Source organism: Crocuta crocuta, unplaced genomic scaffold (genome assembly GCF_008692635.1).
Source record: "Crocuta crocuta isolate KB4526 unplaced genomic scaffold, BGI_CrCroc_1.0 scaffold7, whole genome shotgun sequence".
Lineage (NCBI taxonomy): Eukaryota > Metazoa > Chordata > Mammalia > Carnivora > Hyaenidae > Crocuta > Crocuta crocuta.
In genome coordinates, this window is record NW_027531904.1 from 2184394 (window position 1) to 2211535 (window position 27142).

At 44.0% G+C, this 27142-nt stretch overlaps 1 protein-coding gene across 1 annotated transcript in view; it reads right to left on the reverse strand.

Annotated features, from left to right (window-relative positions):
- SV2B (synaptic vesicle glycoprotein 2B) overlaps nt 1-23238 on the reverse strand; it is an 83090-nt gene extending 59852 nt beyond the window's left edge. The window contains exon 1 of the mRNA XM_077774390.1: nt 22446-23238. Within this exon, the coding sequence (XP_077630516.1) occupies nt 22446-22986 (541 nt within the window). The 5' untranslated portion in view covers nt 22987-23238. The remainder of the gene's footprint in view (nt 1-22445) is intronic.
- Nucleotides 23239-27142: the final 3904 nt, after the last annotated feature.

The window sequence follows — 27142 nt, forward strand, 5'->3', positions numbered from 1 at the left end:
AACCGACTAAGCCACCCAGGCGCCCCGCTAGAAGAGCTTTTAATCAGCGAGAACACCCCACAGGAAATGAAATAGGCCTCCATGAAAGAAGGGGGGGCCCATGCCAACAGGTGCCATAAAGGAAAGAGCCCCGTCTTGAAAGTGAGGTGACCCAGCTCATAGCCCTGGCTCCGCGAATTACCCGCAGCGTGACCACGGGCAATCATTCAGCTTCTCTGATCATTGCTCCTTCTTTGTAAAAGTCGGATGGCAGTGGCTCCTGCCAGCTCCTGCGGAGCTGTTAGGACCGCATAGCATGGTGGATTGAGAGTACCTGGCAGGACACCCGGCCCAGAAGTAAATGCACAATTAATAAAAGTTGGCGATTGTCATTCAGAGCAGTGCAGCGTGGAACTGGCTGTGACCTAAGAAAGCCACGGGATCAGAAACACGAAAATAAGCTGGCGGTATTTTAAAATCAAACCCACCGTATATTAAAGGCATTTGAGGCGAGAGGACAGAGACTAACTAGCAGATGAAACTTATTTATAGAAGTACGCCCTTTAAACGTACCTCCCTCCTTACCTGCAAATGGAGCCAGACTCCCAATAAAAAAGCTTTTTTTAACTAAAATATGTTCAGTTTCCTCTAAAGAGACTTTGCTGGGATTTTTTTTTTTCTTTTTGCTAACTCATAGAAAAGTGCCCACACTGATTGCCATCTCCTCAGAGAGGCCTCCTGATGTTCCAGAGTAGGACTCGGCAAATTTTTTCTGCAAAGGAGCAGAGAAAAAATATTTCACTTGTAAAAATAGTTTACTTTGCAGGTGTCCTGTAGTCTCTGTGGCAACTTCTTCTTCTTCCTATTTTTCTTTACAGTCCTTAAAAAACATAAAAACATCCCCCCACCCCCCCCCCCACCCCCGGTGGCTCAGTCCGTTGAGTGTTGGACTCTTGATTTCAGCTCAGGTCATGATTTCTCAGTTCGTGAGTTTGAGCCCCACATCGGGCTCTGCGCTGACAGCACGGAGCCTGTTTGGGATTCTCTCTCTCTCCCTCTCTCTCTGCCCCTCCCCTGCTCTCTCTCTCTTTCTCAAAATAAATAAATACACATTTTTAAAAATATGTAAAAACAAAAACAAGCCACAGTTCCCTGGCCCCTGATCCAAATGCAATTCTGTCCTCTCTGCTATTTCTGCAGTATGTTGTTCCTTCCTCCCTGTCACATACGTCACATAACATGTTGTTATACACGTATTTGTTCAACATCTGCCAACTCCTGGAGGAAGGGACTGTGTTGGTTTTGTTTGAGTGAAATTCTCTGTGTCTCTACCACCCCACTCACAGGCTGGCACATAGTAAGCACTCCATTAATATTTGTTCAAGAAATAAATAATTCATAATCACAATAGAAAAATCTGAAAAATGCAAATATATAAATATAGATACACACACAAACACACACACACACATATATATATATACCCTCCAAAACTGTATAAAAGTGAGGCAAGGGGCGCCTGGGTGGCTCAGTTGGTTGGGCATCCGACTTCGGCTCAAGTCATGATCTCGTGGTTTGTGGGTTCAAGCCCTGCATTGGGCTTTGTGATGACAGCTCAGAGCCTGGAGCCTGCTTTGGATTCTGTGTCTCCCTCTCTCTCTCTCTCTGTTCCTCCTCCACTTGTACTCTGTCTCTTTCTGTCTCTCTCTCAAAGGTAAATAAAGATTTTTTAAAAAAATTTTAAAGGGAAGGCAAAAAACATCCATCATGCTGCCTACCGAAAGCTGTTGTTCGCATATTTTTGTCTTTGTATTTCTATTTGTACACATACTGCATTTATACAGTTGAGACCACTCTGTATTGGATGTCTCATAACCTACTTTTCCATTTGATAAATAACTCCACAAAGAACATCTTTGTACATATGTCTTTGTCTGCGTTGCTGGTCATCTGCTCAGAATTGATTCCAAGAAACGAAACGATGAGGTCAAACAGGCTCAATGAGTTTGTGGCCAAATTTCCTTCCCGAGACCTGGTACATATCACACTCTTGTCATCTCTAGGGATGGTTTTCATGTAAACAGAATATAGCTCTGAGCATCAGAGGCAGCAGGGTGAGGTATACAGTGAACCAATGGCTAAGAAGCCATTTTGAACTTGGGTTGTTTTTGTTTTTGTTTTTGTTTTTTTGCTTGAATACATAGAAATTAAATGCATTAATTATCCTGGGAGGCTTCTGAGCTCCCTTTCTCTGCAATAGCTCATTTATTGGGCTGTACACATATACTTTGCAAGGATCAAAATCAGCACCTCCCAAATGAACGATTTCCTTCCCATTTTTTAATTATTCAACCAAATATATTTCCTTGAAGGGCAATATTTTCTTGGACTAGGGTAGGGGAGGTAAATTTGATAAAGATTTAACATATACAGGAATCCCCTAGTGAAGTCTCACTTTGGTATGAAGTCATGGAAAAACACCAGGGTATCTATCTGCACACCTCTAAGAAATCAGATGCATTAGGTTGTCAGCCAAGCACTGTGTGTATATGACATCTGGATGCTTGGAAACTTCTGGGATGAATAAATGCTTTCTTTTGGATCCAGGTACTTGGCACAGAAAAGGTTTGGCTTAAACAACTTGTCAAGTGGAAAACAATCTAGCAATTACCGTGTTGGACTTTTCTAGTATTTTATGTGTCCAATAAACTCAAGTGAATGAATCTTTGGAAGTAGGTTCACTTTCCTAATCCATTGAAAGCTGGAACTCTTTTTTTATTGCTATTTTTTTTTATTTTTTTAAATTTATTTCTGAGAGAGAGAGACACCATGAGCAGAGGAGGGTCAGAGAGAGGGGGAGATATAGAATCTGAAGGAGGCTCCAGGCTCTGAGCTAGCCATCAGCACAGAGCCCGACGTGGGGCTCAAACCCACGAACCGTGAGATCATGACCTGAGCCGAAGTCGGACACTCAACCGACTGAGCCACCCAGGCACCCCAGTTTGTCTCCTCTTTTTAAAGCCCGGAGGTCCAGAGGTGAAAGTCTGCAGACAGACTGGGGAGCCTGAGGGACAGAAGTCCCTTGCTTCAGCAGCATAGTGTAAGGGTAGGACCTTAAATCAGAGAAGGGTTCTCTCTCCAACTATACTTATGGGAAATAAAGATGCTGCAAAGCAAGCTGGAGACTTCACCATCCCAGCAGGGTGTGATCAAGCTTAAGCCACATGCAACATTCTGGGTCAAGCCATGAGCCTGTGAGGAGACCAGGCCCTGGATCCTTGGCCATGGCTTTGGTGACTAGAAGCCAGGCCCACGGCCATGGTGGGAGTGACTGTAATAGAAAGGATTCAGGTCACTGGTGAGATTTCTGTCCACTTGCCCTGGGGCAGTGGTACTTGCCGCTTCCCTTAATCTTCTCTCACACTGGACACAAGAGGCCTCAAGAAGTATTTCCTTAGGCAACTGATGGAATGGGAAAAGATAGTTGTAAATGACATATCAGATAAAGGGCTAGTATCCAATATCTATAAGGAACTCATCAAACTCCACACCCAAAATACAAATAATCCAGTGAAGAAATGGGCAGAAGACATGAACAGACACTTCTCCAGAGAGGACATCCAGATGGCCAACAGACACATGAAATGATGTTCAGCGTCCCTCATCATCAGGGAAATACAAATCAAAACCACACAGAGATACCATCTCACGCTGGTCAGAGTGGCTAAAATGAACAAATCAGGAGATTCTAGATGTTGGTGAGGATGTGGAGAAACAGGCACCCTCCTACACTGTTGGTGGGAATGTAAACTGGTGCAGCCCCTCTGGAAAACAGTGTGGAGGTTCCTCAAAAAATTAACAATAGAACTTCCCTATGACCCAGCAGTAGCACTGCTAGGAATTTACCCAAGGGATACAGGAGTGCGGATGCATAGGGGCACATGGACCCCAATGTTCATAGCAGCACTTTCAACAGTAGCCAAAACATGGAAAGAGCCTACATGTCCATCAACTGATCAATGGATCAAGATGCGGTTTATCTATACAATGGAATACTACATGGCAATGAGAAAGAATGAAATCTGGCCATTTGTAGCAACGTGGATGGAACCTGAGGGTGTTATACTAAGTGAAGTAAGTCAGGCAGAGAAGGACAGATACCATATGTTTTCACTTATATATGGAATAGGAGAAACTTAACAGAGGACCATGGGAGAGGGGAAGGGGAAAAATAGTTAAGGAGAGAGAAGGAGGCAAACCATAAGAGACTCTTAAATACAGAGAACAAACTGAGGGTTGATGGGGGTCAGGGAGAGGGGATAAGGGGTGATAGGTATGGAGGAGGGCACTTGCTGGGATGAGCACTGGGTGTTATACGGAAACCAACTTGACAATAAACTATTTAAGGGGGGAAATGAAATAAAATAAAAAATTTTAAAAAAATTTTAAAAAGAAGTATTTCCTGAGAGGGGTGCCCCAGTGGGACGGTCGAGTAGGTATCCAACTCTTGGTACTGGCAGCCCAGAACCTGCTTGGGATTCTCTCTCACCTTCTCTCTCTCTGCCCCTCCCTTGCTTGTTATAACTCTCTCAACAAAAAACAAACAAAAAAGTATTGCCTGAGAATAGTGTGAGAATATTGAAATTGCCTTGTTTACATATTACCACTTTAGAGATCTCTTAGAAAAGCAAAGCTTCTGGGGCACCTGGGTGCGTCCAACTTTGGCTCAGGTCATGGTCTCACAGTTCGTGGGTTTGAGCCCCGTGTCGGGCTTTGTGATGACAGCTCAGAGCCTGGAGCCTGCTTTGGAGTCTGTGTCTCATTCTCTCTCTGCCCCTCCCCGACTTGTGCTGTCTCTGTCTCTCAAAATAAATAAATAAATAAATGTAAAAGAGAAAAGAAAAGAAAAGCTTCCCTTTGGGCACCACAGCAGGTGAGAGGTGAGACAGGTGACAGGGGATGTCACCTGGGCCGAAGCCAGTGGAGGGACGTATGACATCTCTGACAGCTGTCCTGGTACTGTGGGCATCTCAGATATGATCATTATCCAGTGAGACTAGGTGATCCCTCCGCCATTCCACTAAAGAAAAAGTTGGGGCTGCCATTTTGGTCATTTCTAGAGGGTGGACCTGTCCAGGGGCATCACTATAGGGCCAGTCATGGAAAGTGCAGCCAAGAGCCAGAGGCGGAAACAGGAGTAGTTGATAAAAAGAGCAGGAGAGGAAACCAGAGTCTTCGCAAGGGAATTTGCTAAGCCCCATTCTCCACATGTCAGTGAACCCGGAAGAGCAGCATAAAGATAAATAAATCCTTGTCCTATGCTTTCAAAAAACTCACACTCTATCAGAAATAAAGAGTAGAAATAAAGAGGAAGTGGTGGATCCAGGCAAGGGCCAGAGAGGAGACAAGGCACGAACTCTGGCAAGCTGGTAAGTGGAAAGAGGGTGACAGCTGCTATCTTAGAACAAGCAGATGGCCAGGGGTGTGGGGACAGGGTTGACCTTCACACCAAGGGGTCAGAAGGTGATGCAGCTGGTTATCAGCAGAAGCCGAATCGATGATCTTCCAGAACTTTGTTGCCTTTTTGGTACAGTGGCTGTACACCAAAATGGGCTACCTTGTCTTCAAAGGACATTATCTTCTATATTAGGATAGAGTTGATTCGCAGCCAGACTGGAAAAGATCTATGTTTACCTCTAGAGACACCTGGATATTGGCTCTGACTTTTGGGCAAGACAAGGGCAATGGTATTTACGAGGTGCTATTTAAAGTCTGAAACTCCCCTGGCAACCTCGGGGCCAGTTTGTTTACTGACGATTTTCAATGGTATCACTGGGTGGGCAGGGCTTGATCATAAGACCAAAGGGACATGGAAGCCCCTATGGGAACTTCTGCCTTGAACTTGCCCGGAGTGAAGATTTCTTGCGCAGTCCTTGGTGGTTCAATTGGGAGATAGGTCTATATGAGACTAAGAAGGATCCTGGAAAGACTGTGCCTGGCTGTCTCTTGAAGTCCCTGGTGCTTACCTATATGATCTTCCTCTGCTCCACAGTGTCCTTCGCCTTTAAATAAAAGCCTTATGTGACTATACTCAGTGAAATCTTATTAATCCTTTCCAATATCCAAATGATGAAATCTTTTCACCTCCTGGCCTCAAGACACAAATCAGACACCTATAGGGGCCAGGCAGGGAAAGGAGTGAAATTCCCTAGGCATACCTAGTAAGGAATGGCAGAGACTAGGAAATAAATGCCCATCTATGGGGAGCAGCCATACCCAACTTTAGCCAATTGCTGTGTTGTAGAATATAGACACTATTTCTAGAATTTCAAAAAGCATCAGAAATCTGCATTTCTAAATAAAATTCTTTGCTTTTTAAAACACATTACCAGCAAAGCAATTATTTTCATCCACTGTTTGAGAACTCCATGTGACAGAGAGCTGTGCAGGTTTTATTAGAATGTTAGGAATGTGAGTATTCACATCTTTATTAAAATAAAGTGTTTCTCATGGTTCAGATCTCTTAATTTTTCTATTCCTATGACAATTTGTCTAAAGTTGCTATTTGCCTTTTTATCAGGTATCCATTACCCCCTGGGTAGTGATGTTCTATGCTCTTTCTCACCCGAGAGCCTTCACACTGCTTTTTGTCCTACTTAGCCTGTTTTTTATTCATATCTTTGCATGAGTGTCTCCTTCTTATACTCCAGCCCTAGGCTCTGAGAGCCCTTCCCTGACCACCCAGTAACAGTGGCTCTCTTCCAAAGATGGGATCATATAGGGGCGCCTGGGTGGCTTAGTCGGTTAAGCGTCCGACTTTCCAACTTTCGCTTGGGTCATGATCTCGCGGTTTGTGGGTTCGAGCCCCGCGTCGGGCTCTGTGCTGACTGCCAGCTCGGAGCCTGGAGCCTGTTTCAGTCTGTGACTCCCTCTCTCTCTGGCCCTCCCCTGCTCACGCTGTCTCTCTCTCCTAGAGATAAATAAAACATTAAAAAAAAACACACACAAAAACAATGATGGGATCATATAGCCCAGTTAGAAGACCATGACATATATTCCAAGTGACTGAGGTCAACAGGTTGGGCCAGGGTGGTGAGAAGCAGTGGAAGTGGTAAAAAGTGGCTGGATTCTGAATATGTCTTAAAGGTAGAGTCAAGGTAATAGGTGGTATTTAAAGCAGAGATGATGAGATCCCCAAAGGAAGAGCAATAGAGAAGAGATTCCAGGACTGAGTACTGAAATGTTCCAATGGTTAAGGGTCAAAAAGATAATAAGAAGCCAGCAATGGAGACTGGGAAGGGCCAAGAAGGGACGGGGGTTGGCAGCAGGAAACTTTGAAGACTGGGGTAGCTGTAAGTCCAATAAAGAAAGTGTATCAAGAAGGAGGAAGGGGTAGACTGTTACAGGTGGTGTTGACAGGTCAAGAAAGCTTAGGAGTGAGATTGGGCCACTGGATTGGCCAAGTGGGGCCACTAGTGATCTAGACAAGCATGGTTTTATGAAACGGTGGGGATAAAATCTCATCCCAGAGGGTTCTAGTGAGAATGAGAAGTGAGGAATTGGATTCAGCGAATTTTACCAAAAAGAGAATAGAAAAGGCACATGTAGAGTCAAGATGGGAGAAATTATATGATGTGTGTGTACTGATGGGAATGGTTCCACACAGGGAGAAAAAGAGATGAGGAGGAGGAAGATGATCATTATGAAAGAAGTGTCCCAGGGAGGTGAGCAGAGATGGGCAGCTGGTGTGAGAAGGGACAGGTCACACAAAGACTCCTTCACAGCAATTGGAATAAGGTAAAAACAGAGGCAGTTAGCAGGGTAGGTGTAGTGGTCAGAGCCGTGGGACTTCTTTCTGGTTTCTGTTTCTGCAGCAAAATAGGAATGAGTTCTTTGCACTGAGGGTGAGGATTAGGAAGAGAGGCTGGGAATTGGCAGCAGTGGAAAAGGAACAGAATAGTCATCAAGGGGCAGAGAAAAATAAACAGTTTAGGGAAATGGAGGGTGAGGCTGGTGACACAAAGGGTCCCTTGAGGTTGCTGATCATGAATTTAAAGTGAGGCCAGTGGACGGCACTGTGTGCATCTCATCAGCCATGTTCAGCTCCAGTGTCCAGGGACTGACTGATGAAGGGTTTGAGGTAATCAGATTTGGGGAACACAGCAAAGTAAAAGATGCACAAGGAAGTTGATGGCGTATGCAGGGAATGGTGATGATTCTGGCCCACAGAGTTCAAGCTCAGTGAAAACTGGGGTGAGGACAAGAGGGTGGTGAGAGACAGACCAATGGCTGAAGGTGTCCCTGAGGCTGAACAGCTAGGGAGGCTGGATGGAGAACTAGATGGACAGAGCTGGAGACAGAAGAAGGGGTGCTTGACATTGGGGACTGTGAAGGGGGTGGAGTTACGAGTCATGATAAGACCTGAGTTAAGACCAGGAGGGTAAGTAATTGAGGTGGGGGGAGTCACTGGAGAGGGCCTCGATAAATGACAAACTGGGATACTGGAAAGCACTTACTGAAATTACCAGCAATTATAACAAATGGTTTTGGAGTGTGATGGTGGACCAAGGACTAAGATCCTCTAGGAATGAGGGGGCGTGAAATAGGAATCAGTAGATGACTACACCAAGAATAAGCAGTAGGCAATGCACTCTGATAACAGATTAAATAAGGGATGTCTAGGGAAGAGGCAAGGAGAATGGTCCCTCTACATACATACTCAACCCTAGGGGATGTATCACAGATAATTCATGGTCATCTTTATCCACTTCCTCTTGCCAGGGATTTACTCAAGGAGTTGTCAGAGGCTTCTGGGCAATGATTTTGTGCCTAATAAAAGCAGAAGAAGCACTTCCCTGCCACCATCTCTTTTACTTTCTGCTTGGAAAGTCATTATGAGAGGATGTAGTGCTTAGAGCTACAGTGATCACTTTGTGACCATGAGGGAAAGCAAAGGAGAATGACAGAGATACCCAACCTTACACCCTGACATCAGTGAAGCCCTATCCCACCCCTGGAACCACCAAGTCTGGGAATTATTGATAAGTAAACAATAAACATCTCTATGATTCAAACCCATTGTTATCAGCAACTAAGTGTATCCCAGACACATACTGCCTCCTAAAAAAGAAATCATACAGAGAAAAGATCATCTGATTGATTTATATAGTCTTCCTTAACAGTGAAAGGCACTGACTTGGTATAGAGGAAAGAGTTCTGTGCCAGTGGTCAGGGGTCCCATGTCCCAGTCTCAGAGTATATGACCTTGACCAACTCACTTCCTCTTGGGGCTTGGTTTCCTCTAGTTGGAAACCAGGGACATGCTAGGAGCTCCCCTTCATCTCTTTCACTTCTAATGTCAGATGACTCTCTACTGTTGTAATTAATGGCTTATGCCTCATAGTTTGCTATCACAGCTCCTTTCAAGGATAACACTTCCCTTTCTGGGACCCAAGAGAGGTGAGGCAGAGAGGCCAAGGAAAGGATGAAACTTCCCTGGGCCATTTCCTGCACATCCATAGCAGAGATTGATGCACTCTGAGTCAGCAAAACTTCCAGCAGTGAAACAGAAAATGCTCACTCTGCACATTTGAGCAGCCCCAGTTAGCCCTCATTGGAAGGGGAAGGTGTTCACATTCAGTCTGCTCACCCCATGGGGCAGACCCCACGTGGATCCCATGGGGCATGTCAAAGGCTATTACATTCCCAGCACCATCTCTCTGACCCTCCCTTCCCTCCTCCCTGCCCTGCTACTATCTGAGACTTTTTCTGGAAACGAAACCAATCCTTCGCAAAGTGAACATCAGTTCACCTGGGCTTGGCTGCACAAGACTTGTAAAGAGGGATTTTTACACCCACTGGCCTACAAAGGACCATTTTAGCTGAGCAGTTGTGAACTCCACACCTGACACGATTCATGGCAGTAGGGATTGGTGGAGTCCTTTTAGCTTCCGCTGCTCTGTTCTATACAGGGTGATGGATCATTCCTTGGGACCCCTTACATGGCCCGATGCAGGAGGAAGGCAGTGTTGCTCTTGACGCTTGGACAGCCTATTATGGGCTGATAGTCTCTGCATCCAGAACTGCTGTGGATCCCCAGTAAAATCAGCACCCATGCCTTTCTGGTCCAGCTGGTTGGTACACGGACTGCATCACGCTCTCACCTACAGAGATGGGCTGTACCCTACTCTGGCACTCCAAAGGGGCCCAGTGCTTGCTTCGCAATTGCACCTTATTGCAGTGATATGTTTCACATAAAAGATTGTTTAAGGTTAATGGGCACCTAGGGGCACTTGGGTGGCTCAGTCAGTTAGGCGTCTGACTCTCGGTTTCAACTCAAGTCATGATCACAGTTTCCTGGGTGTGAGCCCCACATCTAGATCTGCACAGAGAGTGTGGTGCTGGCTCAAGATTCTCTCCCGATCTCTCTCTCCCTCTCTCTACCCTTCCCCCACTCACTCTGTCTCTCTCAAAATAAATAAATAAACTTTTTTAAAAAAGGTTAATGGACACCTAGAAACAACTTCCATGGAGGCAGCAGCAAGTGAAAGGAGAAGCCTTTGAAGTTAAGCCTTTGAAGTCAGACATAACTGGTTCCAAATCCTAGATGGATCATTAACTACTTTTGACAAGTTACTTAAACCTCTGAGAACCTAACTTTTCCCATCTGTAAAATGGGGAAAATAAAGCTTCCCCTGCAGATTGTTACAAGGTTGAGGAATGTCATATATATATAAAAAAAAAGGGCTAATACAGAATGGTCACAAGGGAAGAGCTTATCAAATTATAGCCCTTGGTGATGAAAATAGAATTATTATAATTGGCTTTTAGATGAGAAGACAGGTAACAGAGGTTGTAGCAGGCACTGGGAAATCATGGTTCTTCTAGGGGTTTCTATGAATAAATCCGTCCATGAGAAAATGACCTTTCAGCCTCATCACTATACAGTAGCCCACAGTGAGCACTGGTGGCCATGAGTGGCAACACAGAACAAGAGAACCACGTTAGGAACTGAACCTCAGGCCAGCATGCATCACTTAAGGTCTCTGACAACATTTCCCTCATCACGCAAACCGGGGATTATCACTCTGACCATCTCACAGGGTCATTTAAAATTCAGACTAGCCACGAAAACCACCGAAAATCTGTAAAGCGCTGTGTAAAAGTAAATCTGATTTTCAGATGCAACCCCATTTTTTTCATGCCGGTTAAGGTGCGTGTGAATGTCCCAGCCATTGTCACAAACACGAGAAGGAAGCCTTTGGGAGACAGTCCCTACACAGCATAGTAAGCAAAAACCCTGACATCTCAGCAGCTCTTACTGCGTCTCTGTAAAATACCTAGTTCTCTGACCTGGCTACACCACGGTATCACAAGGGAGCTGTTAACAAATGCCTATGCCCACACCCCACCCATAGAGACTCTGACTTAATTATTCTAGAGCAGAGTCTGTTTTTTCTGTTTGTGTTTGTGTTTTTTAACAGCTCCTTGGGTGATGTGATGGGTGGCCAGGGCTGAGAATAGTCACCTAGACGTGGTCCTCTGCTGGACCTATTTTCACTCTCCCCTACACCCCAGGGAGCATTTGGCAACATCTGGAGACGTTTTTGGCTGTCATAACTGGGAGCTGGGTGCTTCAGGCATCTGGTGGGGTGGAGGCCTGGGGCCCTGCTAAATAGCCTTGAATGCCCAGGAGAGAATTATCTAGAGCAAAATGGCAATAATGTGTGCTATTGAGAAGGGCCATCCAGAGGACCGGTTCCAAACAAGGTTGGTCGCTGATCGTACTGCACAAAATGGCTAAGGCAATATTTCTGGTCCCAGTGCACAACCTCATCACTTCTGAATCAGGAGATAGAGTCTATATCCTCTGCCCTTTGAAATGAGAAAGGTCTTTTATGATAGCCTCAAGGAATAGAATGTAGAAAAAATAACACTGCCTGCCTTCTCAGACTTTGTCACAAAAAACAATATGGCTGTGTGTGTGTGTGTGTGTGTGTGTGTGTGTGTGTCTTCTTTATCCACTCATTCTGCCCATTGTCCATTGATGGACATTTGGGCTGTTTCCATAATTAGAGTCTTGTAGATAATGCTGCAATATACATTGGGGTACGTGTGTCCCTGTGAATCGGTGGTATATATATATATACAATGGAATACTACTACCCAGCCATAAAAAGAATGAAATCTTGTCACTTGCAATGACATGGATGGAGCTAGAGAGTATTATGCTAAGAGAAATGAGTCAGTCAGAGAAAGACAAATATATGATTTCACCCAGATGTGGAATTTAAGAAACAAAACAAATGAGGAAAGGGGGAAGAAAGAGAAAAGAGAGGCAAACCAAGACACAGTTTCTTAACTACAGAGAACAAACTGCTGGTTACCAGAACGGAGGCGGGGGTGGGGGGAGATGGGTGAAATAGGTGATGGGGACTAAGAAGTGTGCTTGCCGTGATGAGCACCAGGTGATGTACAGAAGTGTTGAATCACCATATTGTACGTCTGAAGCTAGTATTACGTTACTAGTAGCTATATTGTATTGTATGCCTGTAGCTAGCATGTTAACTAACTGAAATTTAAATAAAAACCTAAGAAAAAAAACCAATATGGCTTTTGCTTGTCTCTCACTTTCAAGAAATGCACCCTGGCTGCCCTGGGCCAACAAGTATGAAACCTAGCTGCTTTGAAGGCTGCCATGTTGGTGTAGAGAGACCATATAACATAAGCAGCCCCCGGATGTTTGTGTCTTCCCAGCCTTGGCACCAAAAGTCTGTCAATGAGCCTTCAGATGATTCTAGTTCCACCTTCTAGTCGCCCCAGGTAATGCCAAGTGGAGTAGAGCCCAGATGTCTTCCAAGACTGCAGGTTCATTAGCAAAGAAAATGGTGTGAAGGTTTTGGTGCATTTGTTTGTTTGATATTCAGCAATATATAGCCAGAACAAAGCCCATTATGATTTTGTGAAAGATCCATGCCAGGCTCCCCTTAATTGGGCCACTCACATCAAAGGCTTCATATCCTTTTACAGGGAATGGACTACTTATATATCTAGTCCATGCCCAACCCTGCAATTTTCCCTCCATTCCCAGTAAATACACCAACCTACTTAGAAATTGCCCTCGCTCATTCCTGTTGCGTTCTCCATAGTCTGGGAATCACGTTCTCAAATATGTGGATTAAGAGCCTTATGAGCCTTTTTTGTCTGCTGAAGTCTCTCACGATGGGGGCAAATATAAATATAAAAATAAGTAGGTCAGTATCAATAAATAACTACAACATTTTTATTCTGATAATCGGTAAGGTGATATCTACAAAACATCTTTCATTTACAGGGCCTCAAGGAGTGTGCATATAACCATAGAGGGAAAAAAAATCCTTCAGGTCTTTGAAGGCCTCGTTGCCAAAGGAGATGTTCTGCAAGCAGAGTAGAAAGAATTTGCTGAGATATCCTTGCCCTGGCCGAGGTGAAAACAAGGGGGAAGCTAAAACATCAGGTTTTGCAGGTGGATCAGAGGAGCAAGGTGACTACTGACCAAGCACCTACTGTGTGCCTCTCCTGAGGTGCATGGTTAGCATGGGTGATTCCATTTAATTCCCCCAGCAACCCCAGGGAATAAACACCATCCTCTGTTGCCTTCTCCTCTCGTCTCTGTCTCTGTCTCTCTGTCTTTCTGCCTCCCTCTCTCTCCAGACAATGCCATTTGCTCCAAGGAAAACTAAAAACTACACACACATAAGCTACAAATATCTTTGATTCGATATAGATTCAAATCAGAGTAAAGCTCAGGACCCATAAGTTTGAATCAGCAGTTAATAATTTGAAGACCAAGGCAGGCACTATCCTCTGATGTAGGAGTAAGTGGAAAAACACAAAAACAGACACAGCTCTAGATGAAAAGTACCTCACTCAAAGCCAAATCCATACTTAATCTGTATCCCACATTGTGAAAGTGAGGGTTTTCTTTGCAAGAAGTTCCCCTTGTAAGATTTTTTTTTCTTAACCCTAATGGTTAATTGTGGGGAAAAAACCTCTTCATCTTGAGAACATGATGCTGGTTTTTTGGATGGTTGGTTGGCTGGAGGGTTGGTTGGTTGTATAGGAAATTCTTTTTACTCATTGTATATTTATTACCAAACAATAGCATTTACTCATCAGCTTTGTAATAGTCAACCCTTTGCTATGAATTCACTTATCTGATAATAAATACAACCAGCTGTAGAAAGGTATAAATCTCTTAAAGAGGGGGTGTCTTCTTTGCCTGGGCCCTCTGTTTCCTTCCTTGCATAAACTACACACAAAAAATATGGTACTTATAGCAGAAATACTTTAAGGCTCTATATAAAAATCTCAACTTTTCAAAACACTCAAATGCTATCAATTATTTCCCTTCCATACTAGCCCATGGACCACACATTTCTCCCTTGGACTATTCCACAACCTTCTGTCCGCTCTCCTACATCTAATCTCTCTGACAATCCATTCTTCATCAGTGTAGAGGTTTTGCCAGTTGCTGAGTAGGTCTACCCCAATTGCACATTCCAGAACTGGGGAAATAACCACAGGAGGGCTTGGGAGCTGACTGAGCCACCTGTGAGAGGGGCCTGAGCTAAATTTCCACTGATCACCTGACCTCCATGAGCCCCCACTCTGTCTGGTGAACCACAGAGAGGTTTGAGTCTCCTGGGATTAGAGTCATTCCAGAGCCAACATCCAGTAATCCTCAAGACATCTTTTTTCCTTTTCCCCAGTACACAATTACTCTGGTAAAAAGACCGTAGGCCCGTTGGAAAGACTGGAGGGAAGTATGTTTTCAGTAGTATACTGGTATCCTTCCTCACGGGGACTCAGCCTCCCTCTTCATTCAAGGGGTTCTGGGTCTGTAAACTGGATCAAGTCTGGAAATTGACATGATGCTGTTTTTATGACACAAGTTGGAGCTTTGTTCACCTTACCTAGAATGTCTCTGCTTGTACAGAAAAAGTGAAAATTTAGTAGGCTTCTTACTGAGGTCACTTCTGGAAACACTACAGTCTTCCAGAATCAGACTATTCTGATTGCTGCTCTGACTCCACCAAGCTCATTATACTTGTTAGATAAAATATTCCAAGGGGTTATATATGTACGTGGTCACCTGCCTCTTCGAAATGTTTAGTCAGGAGTATCCAATGATATTTTGTGTGTCTCTGCTGGAAACAGTCCATGGTGTCTAAATCTAATCAGATGAGAAAGCCAATTCCAAAAGCTTCAGAACTAATTCAGAATCTCATCCTTAAGATCTTAAGATCTTTAATTCATCCTTAATAATGACTTCCAGTACCAAAGCCACAGAGGCAGAGTGACCCTCCTAAACCCCAGGTCCCACCTTGTCATTCTCTTTCTCAAAGGCATTCAATAGCTCCTCATTAAATAGCTCTCCAATGCCTATGGAATCAAGCTCATACTCCTAAATATGGTGGTCATTGTGAACTCTTTTAAGAGAGCCCTTACCTTTTCTTCTAAAGAATCCCATGATCTAAAAAAAATAAATAAATAAGACCAGCTGATACAAATAACACACACACACATACGTACACAGAACATATGTATATATGGTGGATTTCACCATAGAGTATTTATTTTCATGGTGGTAGGTAAGTACTTACTGAGCACCTATTTTGTGCCAGGCCCTGGGGCACCGAGTGGCCCCCCTTTTCAGGAACCAACACTCTGAATTCAGGGCAAAAGAAAAAGTGACTCAGTAAATCAAATGCTCTGCCCTGATGTTCACCTCGAATTCACATATGAAACAATTAAACAATAATTTTCCATGACAGGCCAAGTAACACATCCATCTCCAAGCGGCTGTGGAAATTCAGCTGAAAATGTATTCTCATGAATCCACCCCATGTGCCATTGCTCCATGTCCTCCCTATAGCTCACACCAGGCCGCGGGGGTCCCCTGTGAAGTTCTAAACTATAGTCTGAAACATAGGTCTCCGTGGGCATCCCACAGCAGATGGTAAGAAAAACTAAGAGCCAATAAAATACGCACCAAGCAACTAGACTCTTCCAGGAAATCAAACTTCTAAAGGCAAAAAATGGAACTCTTGCCTGAAAATAGGACACTCTTGCTTCGGAGCAGCATGAAAATAGGAAGAGTCCCCAGTTATGGCATAAGGGGTATTTTTGCAGTTATGGGGAAACGTTGGTATCAATCTACCAACTGCAGGCAGAGAAGCATGCCATGGGTGTGTTCTATTGTCACCAATATTAAATGCCATCCTAGCTGCAACGGAACAAGGCACTGAGATGCCCACGATTGGGTGTCATTGAAAACACCAAACACAATCCCACACTGCCTACCTTTAATGTCATCTCTTTGAATGATGTTTTTTTTATACATAACTGTAAACTACATAACTATCACCTGAAAAGGGATTAAAAAGAATTGTGGATTCCTTCGCCAACCATCTAAGATCATGGGATCTCAGAGGAAGACTTCAGGGCACCCCGAGCTCAGGCTCTACCCCTTATATGGCTTTTGTTTCCCTCCGATCTGGGCAAGAGGGATAACATTAAAGGCAGTCCCACTGCGCTGTTTTGTATTTTCTATTTCTTGTGTGAGCTCTGGTTCTGCCTTTAGAGTAAAACTCATTGATCTGTGTCAAATACACTTGTGTTAAAAAAGAGCAGAACATAAAACTGCAAAAAAATAAATGTAATTAAGTCTGTGGTACAGATGGGCATTAGGTATTGGCTATCGCCCCACCCCCCTAACCCCCCACCTTGCTAAGTTTTAACTTTTTAAAAATGAACTGTAAATAAATGAAAGCATTCTTCTCTGCCTTGCAGTGTGCATACAGGCCATGCCAGGGCCATCTACCCTTGAAATGTTCTGAACCGCACTCTGGACGCAAGCAGTTACTGAAAGCAGTGGACCCGCATGGATTTTCTTTGATGCACTGTTTGCAAGGAAGTCATGGTTTTGAAAACAAGAAGTTTTATTGCATGAAAAATAGTTCTTAGGCCAGAAAAGTAGTATGCAGAGTTTTCCTTCTTGTTTTGTAATAAATGACCAAAAAAACTATTCACGCAATAGTGTTAATAAGTTAGCACACGCACACATATATGGAGAAAAAGAAAACTCACTGAGTGTCATGACTTGCCTGCTTTGTGTTGTCACTGAATATAGGGAATATCAGGCATGTGATAATACTTGGTAGTTTTAAAAATAATAACGAATGAACATTTTTTAAAAAAAATGTTTATTTTTGAGAGAGAGAGACAGAGTGCAAGTGGGGGAGAGTCAGAGAGAGAGAAAGACATGGAATCTGAAGCAGGCTCCAGGCTCTGAGCTGTCAGCACAGAGCCCAACACGGGGCTCAAACTCAGGAACCACAAGACCATGATCTGAGCTGAAGTCGGACACTTAACCAGCTGAGCCACCCAGGCGCAACTGAATGAACATTTTAATTAATAAGCGAATGCATTCTCCTTGTCTGGAAGGAGACCAACTGCTTGCGAGTGAGCAGGGCAGGGCTTTCAATGCTGACAACATTCTCCCAGACTTTTGCTTCCTGAAGCAAGACAGTTCTGGATAAGTGACCCCCTAAACCACCACACTTGAAGGAGTTCAACTTTCTTCTTTCTAAAAGCTCAGGAAAGAGCCACAGAGACACCCAGATATTTTTGTTAGCTGGCCTAGGGACACTTCTCTTATTTTCTGAACTGATTCATTTCATTCCAGGAAGAAAATAACAAAATACGACTTGAGGCCTGAATTTGGGGTAAAGAATGTTCTTTTACTGAATTCTCTTCCTGGAACATCAAGGAGGAGTCAAATCTAGGGGCATCACTTTATGTTTCTTTATAAAAGAAGCAGAGCCAAAAGGAGAAGATAGGTCACAGGCCAAGAGGAAATATTTGCAAAAGACACATCCTGATAAAGGACTGTTAGCCAAAATGTGCAAAGAACTCTTCAAACTCAACAGTCAGGAAACGCCACATTTTAAAATGGCCAAACACCGTTACAGATACTCAAAAAAGAAGATATATATTTGGTAAATACGCAAATGAAAAGATGTGCCACATCGTAAGTCATCAGGGAAATGTGGGTGAAAACATCAAGGTGACACATCTATAAGAATGGTCAGAAACCAGAACACCAACGACATCGAGCACTGGTGAAGATGTGGAGCGACAGGGGCTTTCATTCATTGCTGGTAGGAGTGCAAAGCAGTACAGCCACTTTGGAAGACTGTTCGGCAATTTCTTACAAAACTAAACGTATTCTTACTACGTGATCCAGCAATCACACTCCTTGGTATTTATCCAAAGGAGTTGAAAACTTATGTCCACGTAAAAATCTGCACGCAGATGTTTACAGCAGCTTTATTCTAGCTGCCAAAACTTGGAAGCAGCCAAGATGTCGTTCAGTAGATGAATGGATAAACTGTGGTACATCAAGACAATGGAATATTATTCAGTACTGAAAAGACATGAGCTATCAATCCCTGAAAAGACATGGAAGAAACTTAAATGCATAGTCCTAAGTGAAAGAAGGCAGTCTGAAAAGGCTACATAAATGGTGTATGACCCAACTATTATAACATTCTGGAAAAGGCAAAACCTTACAAAAACAGGAAAAAAAAATCAGTGGTTTCCAGGAGTTGGAGTCAGGGAAAGACTGAATGGGCAGAGCACAAAGGATTTCTTAGAGTAGTGATGCTACCTTTGCCTGATACTATTATAATAGATACGTGTCATTGTACTGAATGTATCACCAAGAGTCAGCCCTAAATTAAAAGTAAAGGCAAACCTTTGGGTAACAACAATGTGCCAATGTAGGTTACACAATTATAACAAATGCACTGGTCTGGTGGGGGGGGGTATTGGTAATGGGGGGAGACTAGGCAGATGTAGGGAGAGAGACATGCTAGAAATAAATCTCTGTACCTTCCTCTCAGTTTGGCTGTGAATCTGAAACAGCTCAAAAAAAATTAAGTCTTAAACACATACAAACCCGTGCGCGTGAGCGCGTGTGTGTGTGCACGCGCGCATGCACATACACACAAAGAGGAAAGAGAAAGAGCTAGAACTGGGTTAGCACAGAAATGAGGAGGCACTGTCACCAGCGAAGGGAGGGCAGCTTGACCTTAAAAGCCTGAAATAAATAATTTAGGCTGAAAAAAAAATGCAGTGTCATCACCTGAGAAGATCTAGCCCTGAACTTGGGTGGCTCATCATTATCAAGCCATAAGTTTAGTAATAATAACAACTATATAATAATATTATAACTAAGACTTCTCAAGCACCAATTATGTGCAAGCACTACTTTAGGCAAGTTAAATACATCGAACTCACTGAATCGTCACAAAACCCTACAAAGTAGATCCTATTGTCAACCTCCATTTTGCAGACAAGGAAATGAAGGCACAGAGAAGTTAGGCAACTTTCCCTAAATCATCCTACTAAGAATTGGCACAGCAAGGACTCAAACCCAGGCCACCTGGTTCCAGAGTGCATGCTGCTCCTTTATCTCGCTGCAACTCTAATCTACCACAAATGCTGGGAAGGAGAGTGCCAAGATACAAAGTAATGAGCACTAACAGTTGTTCAGGACTTACAGAGAGCTGGTTGCTTTACGAGCTTTATGTCATTTAGTCTACACACACACACACACACACACACACACACACACAATTATTACCCTAATCCACATATGGGAAACTCAGAGAATTTATGACCTGCCCAAGGTCACTAGCTGATAAATGACATACCAGTGGTCAAACGCTAGAGGCCAGACTCCAATGTCCACACCATCATTTCTCACACCATGCTGCCTCTTGGTTGGAAGCAATCTGTGGCACTCTAAACAATCTACCAGGTGCTTGATGACATGGAAAGCAGACCCGCCCCATGGCATGACCTCTTTTCCAAAGATCATGTATGAGAGAAAAGCAGTATGGTGTAGCAGAATGAGCGTAGACTTTGAAATCAGATAGACTTGGGGTTGAAATCCCAGCTCCAGCAATGGTTACTGTGTAACCTAGGACATAGCTCTTGGAGCCTGTTTCCTGATGCATAAAAATGGGATGAACCTCCTCTAACCACCAGGGTGACCATGAAGGTCAGAAGAAACAGCATGTGGAAATGCTGGCCCCTGAAGACCTCCCCTTCATCCACTTCCCCAGATCCGTTTCCTTGACCACAAAGGGGGCCCCCTAGGTGCTTGGGAAGTCCATCTCTGCTCAGGTAGACTTCCCTGCCCTTCTTGAGCTGAGCCATAGCATCTTCTCAGCAAACACTGGAAACAAAATTACACAAACATGAATGCTCTGGATTAGGACCATGTTCCCTCGACTCCCAGTATTTGCCCTGGGAGCCATCAGGAACCATGACCACGCTACAGCTCTGATAATGAGGTGGCCAGGCACCAGAGTGGCAGAGAGACCAAGAGGGAGTGAAATCATTACTGACATTGCCAATTTGGCCTAATAGGGACCCAGGATTTCCGTTGAGAATACCACAGAACAAATCAATACCTTGGAAATGTGTAGATCAACATGGGACTCTATGGTTTGGTTGGGAGCTTGTGGTTTGTTTTGGTTTTTGCTCTTATTAAGAAAAAATTGATTCAAACTTAAAGGTCCATAGCAGGATCACTTTCATAAAAAAAATAATAAAAAGAAAATTTTAAAAAGCAACTAAAATTCTGTTGGTGTTTAAAAATGTTGGATGAAAGTCTTGCTCCTCAAGTCATTCCTTCTGCTTGTACATATCTCTTTTGGTCCCCTAACAATCGTATCTGACACAGTTTAATTATTTTATTTTATTTTTTTTTAAATATTTTTATTTATTTCTAGGAGAGAGAGAGAGAGACAGCGTGAGCAGGGGAGGGTCAGAGAGAGAGGGAGACACAGACTCCGAAACAGGCTCCAGGCTCTGAGCTGGCAGTCAGCACAGAGCCCGACGCGGGGCCCGAACCCATGAACTGTGAGATCATGACCTAAGCGAAAGTCGAACGCTTAACCGACTAAGCCACCCAGGCGCCCCGGATAAAACAAATTTTAAAAGCTTCCAGGAATGACTCTTTATTGCAGATGCTTTCTTCATTTAATATCCCAATCTTATTAATAGTGGTTTTGAATCAGAGCCAGCAAATTACAGCCCATAGGCTAAATCTGGCCCTCTGTCTTTTTTCATAAATAAAGTTTTATTGGAACACAGTTCTGCCCATGTGTTTGTGTGTTGTCTACGGCTGCTTTTGGGCTACCGAGGCAGAGTTGAGTAGTGGTGCCAGAGACTATCTGGACTTGCAAAGCTTAAAATATTTACTATCTGGATCTTTATAGGAAATATTTGCCAACCCTTACTTTAAAGCTAGTCTGGGGAAGAGAACCACACGAGGTATTTGATAGCACTCATCTCTACAGTAAGTACATAACTCTCTGTGTTTGTTAATGCACTGTTAACACAAAGCCTATTTGTCTTGCTGTGTGTCCTGCCTTTGAGAGGCAGAGACTATGTCTGTCCGGTTCAATATTTTCTCCCCAGGGGCTGAGCACAGAGACTGGCACACGGTATATGCATAATAAATATTTGTTGGATGAATGAACAAAGTTGTTAGATAAATTTTAGTTCTTGGAGGCTCTTAAAAACATGATTCGGAGCAAGTTCACAATAACTGTGCTTTGTTAAATAATTAATCATATGGACTACAAATTTAGAGAATGGATATGTTTTGCAAGACATTTAGTGATCAAGACAAACCCTTGTCTGTATTATGATGAGTCTCTTCTACACCACACCATTCGTGCCGAGCCTTTCTCTACACAAAATCGTCTTTGTCTTGGCTCTGATATCTGATGCCGGGTTCTGATGGTGCTAGCCTCATTACTGATTTGCAAGACTGGTCCTCCATCCTGTGGGGTCCATCTGTGCTTTACAGGGTGGCTCCCAATGGCCTGCACGGGCCTGGGGGTGGGTTCAGCCCAACATACCTCCCCAAGGCATAAGGGCAGTCCACCCACTAGCACTTACAGACAAGAGAAACCAGAACAGATGCTATTGGATTCTAGAAGGACACAGAGAGGACAGAGAGGAAGAGGCCTCTGGCCTACCACTCGCAAAATGTATTGTCATTGGGATGTAGAAGATGGTTGGCTTTAATATGAAGATGAGAGAAATCTGACTCTCAGAAAGGCAATGAGATTTGGAAAAAGAACTACGAACTTGAGGTTCAGGCAGACCTGAGCAGGGATCCAAGCTCCAAAACTTACTAGCTGGGTAAACTTGAGCCAATTAATTTTCTCTAAGATAACAGTATCTTCAAGGCAAAAGTGGATGTAGAGCAATAGCATTGCAAGGGCATTGTGATAGATTTAAGGTGTCTAATAGTGACAGGTGCTATACAAGTTTTACGGCTCTTTCTCCTTCATCATTTAATGCCACAGAGAGAATGATCTTTGGGAATTTTTACTTACCGAGCATTCCTTTCTTGGAACTGGACAGACACATGTCCTTCTCTGCACTGGGCAGGACAAAACTCACCACGAACACCTCCACTCCATCAGCCATCAGAGCCAAACCCAAGACGAAAAATAGGATCCACTGGAAACGGCCGTGGCCACACTCCTCAATGATGGTCTCATACTGGTGGGCCAGCTGCTCCTCATCTTCCATCCTCTCAGCCATCAGGTCAGCTTGGCCCCGAAGGCCATCTGCTCTAGAGGAGGCCATCTTGGCCTGCTTGGCCTTGACGTCATCTGGATGAGGGATGCCCTGGTACTCGCCCTCATAGATCTCATCCTCCTCATCATGGCCTTCTGTAACATCACTCTGTGCATCCTCCTCTGGGTTGGACTCATTGCCGCGGTAATAGCCATCACTGGGGGCATAGCCCTCATAGTTGTCCTGGTACTTGTAATCATCCATTCCTTGGTTCTGGGACTGCTTGGTCACCTGGCGCGCTATATCCCTCGCACCGTGGTAGAGGTTTGGGCTGTTTCGATAACCATCACCCATTATATGGGCAGAGGCCTAGATGTAGAATCTGTTCATGTGTGACTCCTTGGGTGTTTCTCCCTCTTGTCTCCCAAATAGAGCAGATTTGGGACAATGTAAGTATCCTTTTGCATTCAATGTCTATTGCAAGTCTTTGGAAAGTTTCAAATTCTGGTCTAGTCTCCTTCAGTGACCCCGCAGTATTTTTGTGGGGGAGATGTTGATTAGAAATGGGGCCAGCTGTTTCCCTTGACAAGGAGCCCACAGGACTTGGCAGCTTGCTGGCTGTCCTGATTTGTTCTGCTACTGAAGGTTATGCCCTGGGAGTACAGAGAAGGAAGAGAGGAGGGTTACAAAATGCAGCAATTCTCACAAAATACTCTCAGAATCAAACAAATATATTTACTAATGCCAGTGCTTCAGGTCTTAGGTGGAGGAAATCTTGATTAAATATTCAGATTCGTATGGAATGAATAAGGACTGAATCAGTGGGACAAAGAGTAAGGGGAGAAAGAGCGGTGGTCAGAGAGGCCCTCTGAAGGGTTCATGAACCTGTGAAAGGTGTCAGCTCAACACAAGAATGAAATAGAAAGCAGGCAAGGGATTTGCAATACAAGACGATTCCATGCTACAGATTTTCGGTTAGAGCTTCTCAAACCTTTGGTGACAGGGTTGGTTTATTATAGATCAGCTTCTATTAGGAAAAATGCCAGCTTTTTTTACTTTGTTATGAAGTGGGCATATGATTTTATATCTAGAAAGGTGAGGCAGATATCCAGGACCATCTCTCCAAAGACTCAGTGCTGTGGTTTGAAGGTCACTCTGACCTTGTGCTTGACTTAACCACGCAGGAAAAGCTGCTGAAGACCCAGAGCCAGAGAGCTTGATTCTGTCACATAAAGACCGTGTGGCCATGCTCACATCTTTCCGAGCCTCAGTTTTCTCATCTGTAAAATGGGGATAACAGTAGGACCTAACTCATAAGGTTGTTCATAAAAGACCTGCATGTAAACACTATCGAAGCCCTGACATTATTGTTGCTTTGTTGCTTTTTTCTTTCTTTCTTTCTTTCTTTTTCTTTCTTTCTTTCTTTCTTTCTCTTTCTTTCTTTCTTTCTTTCTTTCTCTTTCTTTCTTTCTTTCTTTCTTTCTCTTTCTTTCTTTCTTTCTTTCTTTTCTTTTCTTTTCTTTTCTTTTTCTTTTTCTTTTTCTTTTTCTTTTGTAGCTCCAGTTCTAGAAACCAGAACACTGTATTGTCAGAACCAAGTCCAACCCCTGGGGCCACCTGTTGATTCTTATGCCCAGTGACTAGCACACTCTGTCCCAATTACATTCTTCGATCTCAGTTCTCACAAGGTTTGGAGCCACCACTTGATGAAGCCCACCATGTGACAGAAACTGTGTTTAAATGTGTCACATCCCTTAGCCTTAACTCTCACAACATTCAAAACAAGAAGAAAGTATTTGTACTTTCATTTTACAGATAAAGAAACTATGGCTCAGATGGACTCAAGTCAAGGTCAATGAGCTAGGACTCAATGCCAGGCCCACTGATTCCCAAGGTCAGTTCTTTCCATGGCCCCTGTGCTTTCCAAACACTATTCAGAAGGACTGTCACATTAGATCACCTAGAGGGCTTTGAATGTAGATTCCCAGAACACACAGAGGGGCTGGGTCAAGATCAGGAATCTGAGTCTTCACACAGCTCACTGGGGTCGGGGTCTCCCCAGCTTCTCACTGAGCAGCCCCCATGGGTGGATGCAGGGCCCGCACTTCAACTCTCCCGGCTTCCAGACTCCTTCATTGGGGCTGCCAGAAACCCACTCCCCAGCTCAACCTGCCCGCTGTCATATATATGTGCCTTCAACCTTTACAAACCTCCTTGTCCCATCTGAAATCCACATGGACCTTTCTCGCCAAGCTCAGCAGATGCTACCCCACAATGGACTGAACACACTTATCCTCACCATGCTGACGGCACGTCCCTGGGCGCCCCATCCCACACCTGCTTGCCCAGCTCTCCTCACCTCAGCCCTGAACAGACTCCAGTTCTGGAACTCATCTGACTCAAAAACAAAACACATGTCTTCTGGGCGATGCCAGAGACCTGGGGTTCTCAAACGAAGGGTGGGCCAGAACCACAGAGGCTTAAGGGACTTATTAGAAATGCAAGTCCCAGGACCCCTCCTCCAAAGACTCTGAACCTGCAAAGTGGGGGGTAGGGGTAGGGCCTGGAAATTTGCATTTTCCACAAACACCCCAAGAACTCCAGTGGGCTGCCTTCTCAGAAAGGATCATGAGAGCTGGCAGGAAATATTTACTAAGGACTGATTCTCCCTTTATCTTTTCAGATTTTTCACCCACCCCCGTAAATAAGCTTGTATTAGACCATGCTGGCCTGAACCATGTCAGAATAATATTCTAAATCTGTTTTTATTATATCCATTTAGGAACCACAGGAGAACTATAAATTGCATGTTTACAGAATGAGAGTTTTGCAGAGTGCTATAAAAAAAAAAACAAAACAGAAAGAATGCCAACTGCCTGAGATCTGGTGGGTTATTTCCATCCTGGGGGCTCTGCAAAAATGTCATGAACCAGAAATGATAGATTTGCAATTCTAAAAGTACATGTGGGAACTGTCTCAAGGGGCAGAGGTCCTGGACGTGGCATTTTACAGGAAGAAGCATATCTTTGTCAAAACTGATTCTACTCATCTGATCCAGCGAAATGAACTGCTGTGAATGACAAGCGCAGAAGAGTAGGGAGGAATCCCTGTCAGGTGTTGTGGGTTGTTTTCTGTTCCATTGAGATATGCCAACTTATTTTCCCAGCAAAGCATTTTCTAGAGAATACAACCATTAATCACTTTGAGTGAGATGGGTGGAAATGTGATCCCCCCAGTACCTCAGAATGTGACCTTATTTGGAAATATGGTCTTTATAGAAGTAATTGAGTCAAGATGAGGTCATTGGGGTGGGCTCTAATCCAGTATGACTGGTGTGACCTTATAAAGAGGGAACATGTGGACTCAGAGACACATCTGAAGAGCGGGATATGGACAAGACACAGGGAGCATGCTGTCTACAAGTCAAGGAATGCCTGAAGCTAACAGAGCAGCCTGGAACATTCTCCCTCACTGCCCTCAGAAGGAACCAACCCCAGTTTTGGATTTCTAGCCTTCAGACCCATGAGATGGTGAATTTCTTTAAGCCACCCAATTTGCTGAACTTGGTAATGGCAGCCCCAGGAAGCTAACACATTCAACACCATTGACAAGCCAAGTGTTCGTCAACTAAAGCGCAATAATAAAATAACCACAAGAGCAACCATTCACTGAACAGCAATACCTCATTTATTCTCACACCAGCAGTGAAGCAGATTATTATCTCCATTTCATGGAGGAAGAACACCAAGGCGTCAAGGGAATTAAAGAATGTGTCCAAATAAACACAGAGAAGCAGTATCAGGGATTGGATTTGAAGCAAGTTCACAGAGAGCCTTAAGGATGATGCACAAGATGGAAGAGACTGGACTCCAAAGAGACAAGTCAAGGTCACACACTGAGCTGCCTGCAGAGCTAAGAGCAACATCAAGCTTCTGACTCCCAGGATGGGCTTTGGGAGCCCACACGCTACAAACATCCCCCACAAACACAGGATCTCTGATTCTCTGGTGCTTAAGGCATTGTCCTGAGCCCCATTCTCAAGAGGTCTGCTCCTCATGAAAGAGTCAGATAAAACAACACAAAGCATCATGCAGTAATAAAAATTATAATCTTAATTATTGATAATATCTTTTATTTATTGAATACTTGCCTTGTGGCTTTGTGCCAAGGTGCTATGCTAAGTGTATCATGTGCTTTAGGCCTTTTAACCAGGGCAACAACCCAATGAGGCAAGGACTATTATTATACTCATTTCACAGTAAACAAGACTGATGCTGAAAATATCACAATTGTAGGCTCTCCCAGGGGGTTCAGAAGAGGGACGGGTCATTATGGGCTGGGATGTGCTGAAATAGCATCTTGGGGACTTCCAAGGGCAGGGAAGGGCTCAAAGAAGCCAGCAATGGAGAGGAAGTCATTGCAGACTGGGGAATAAGTTTCAGCAAAGTCATGGAGAACAACTTGGCTTAGCTTGTTTGGACATCGAAGAAGCACCTGTCCCATGGCAGAT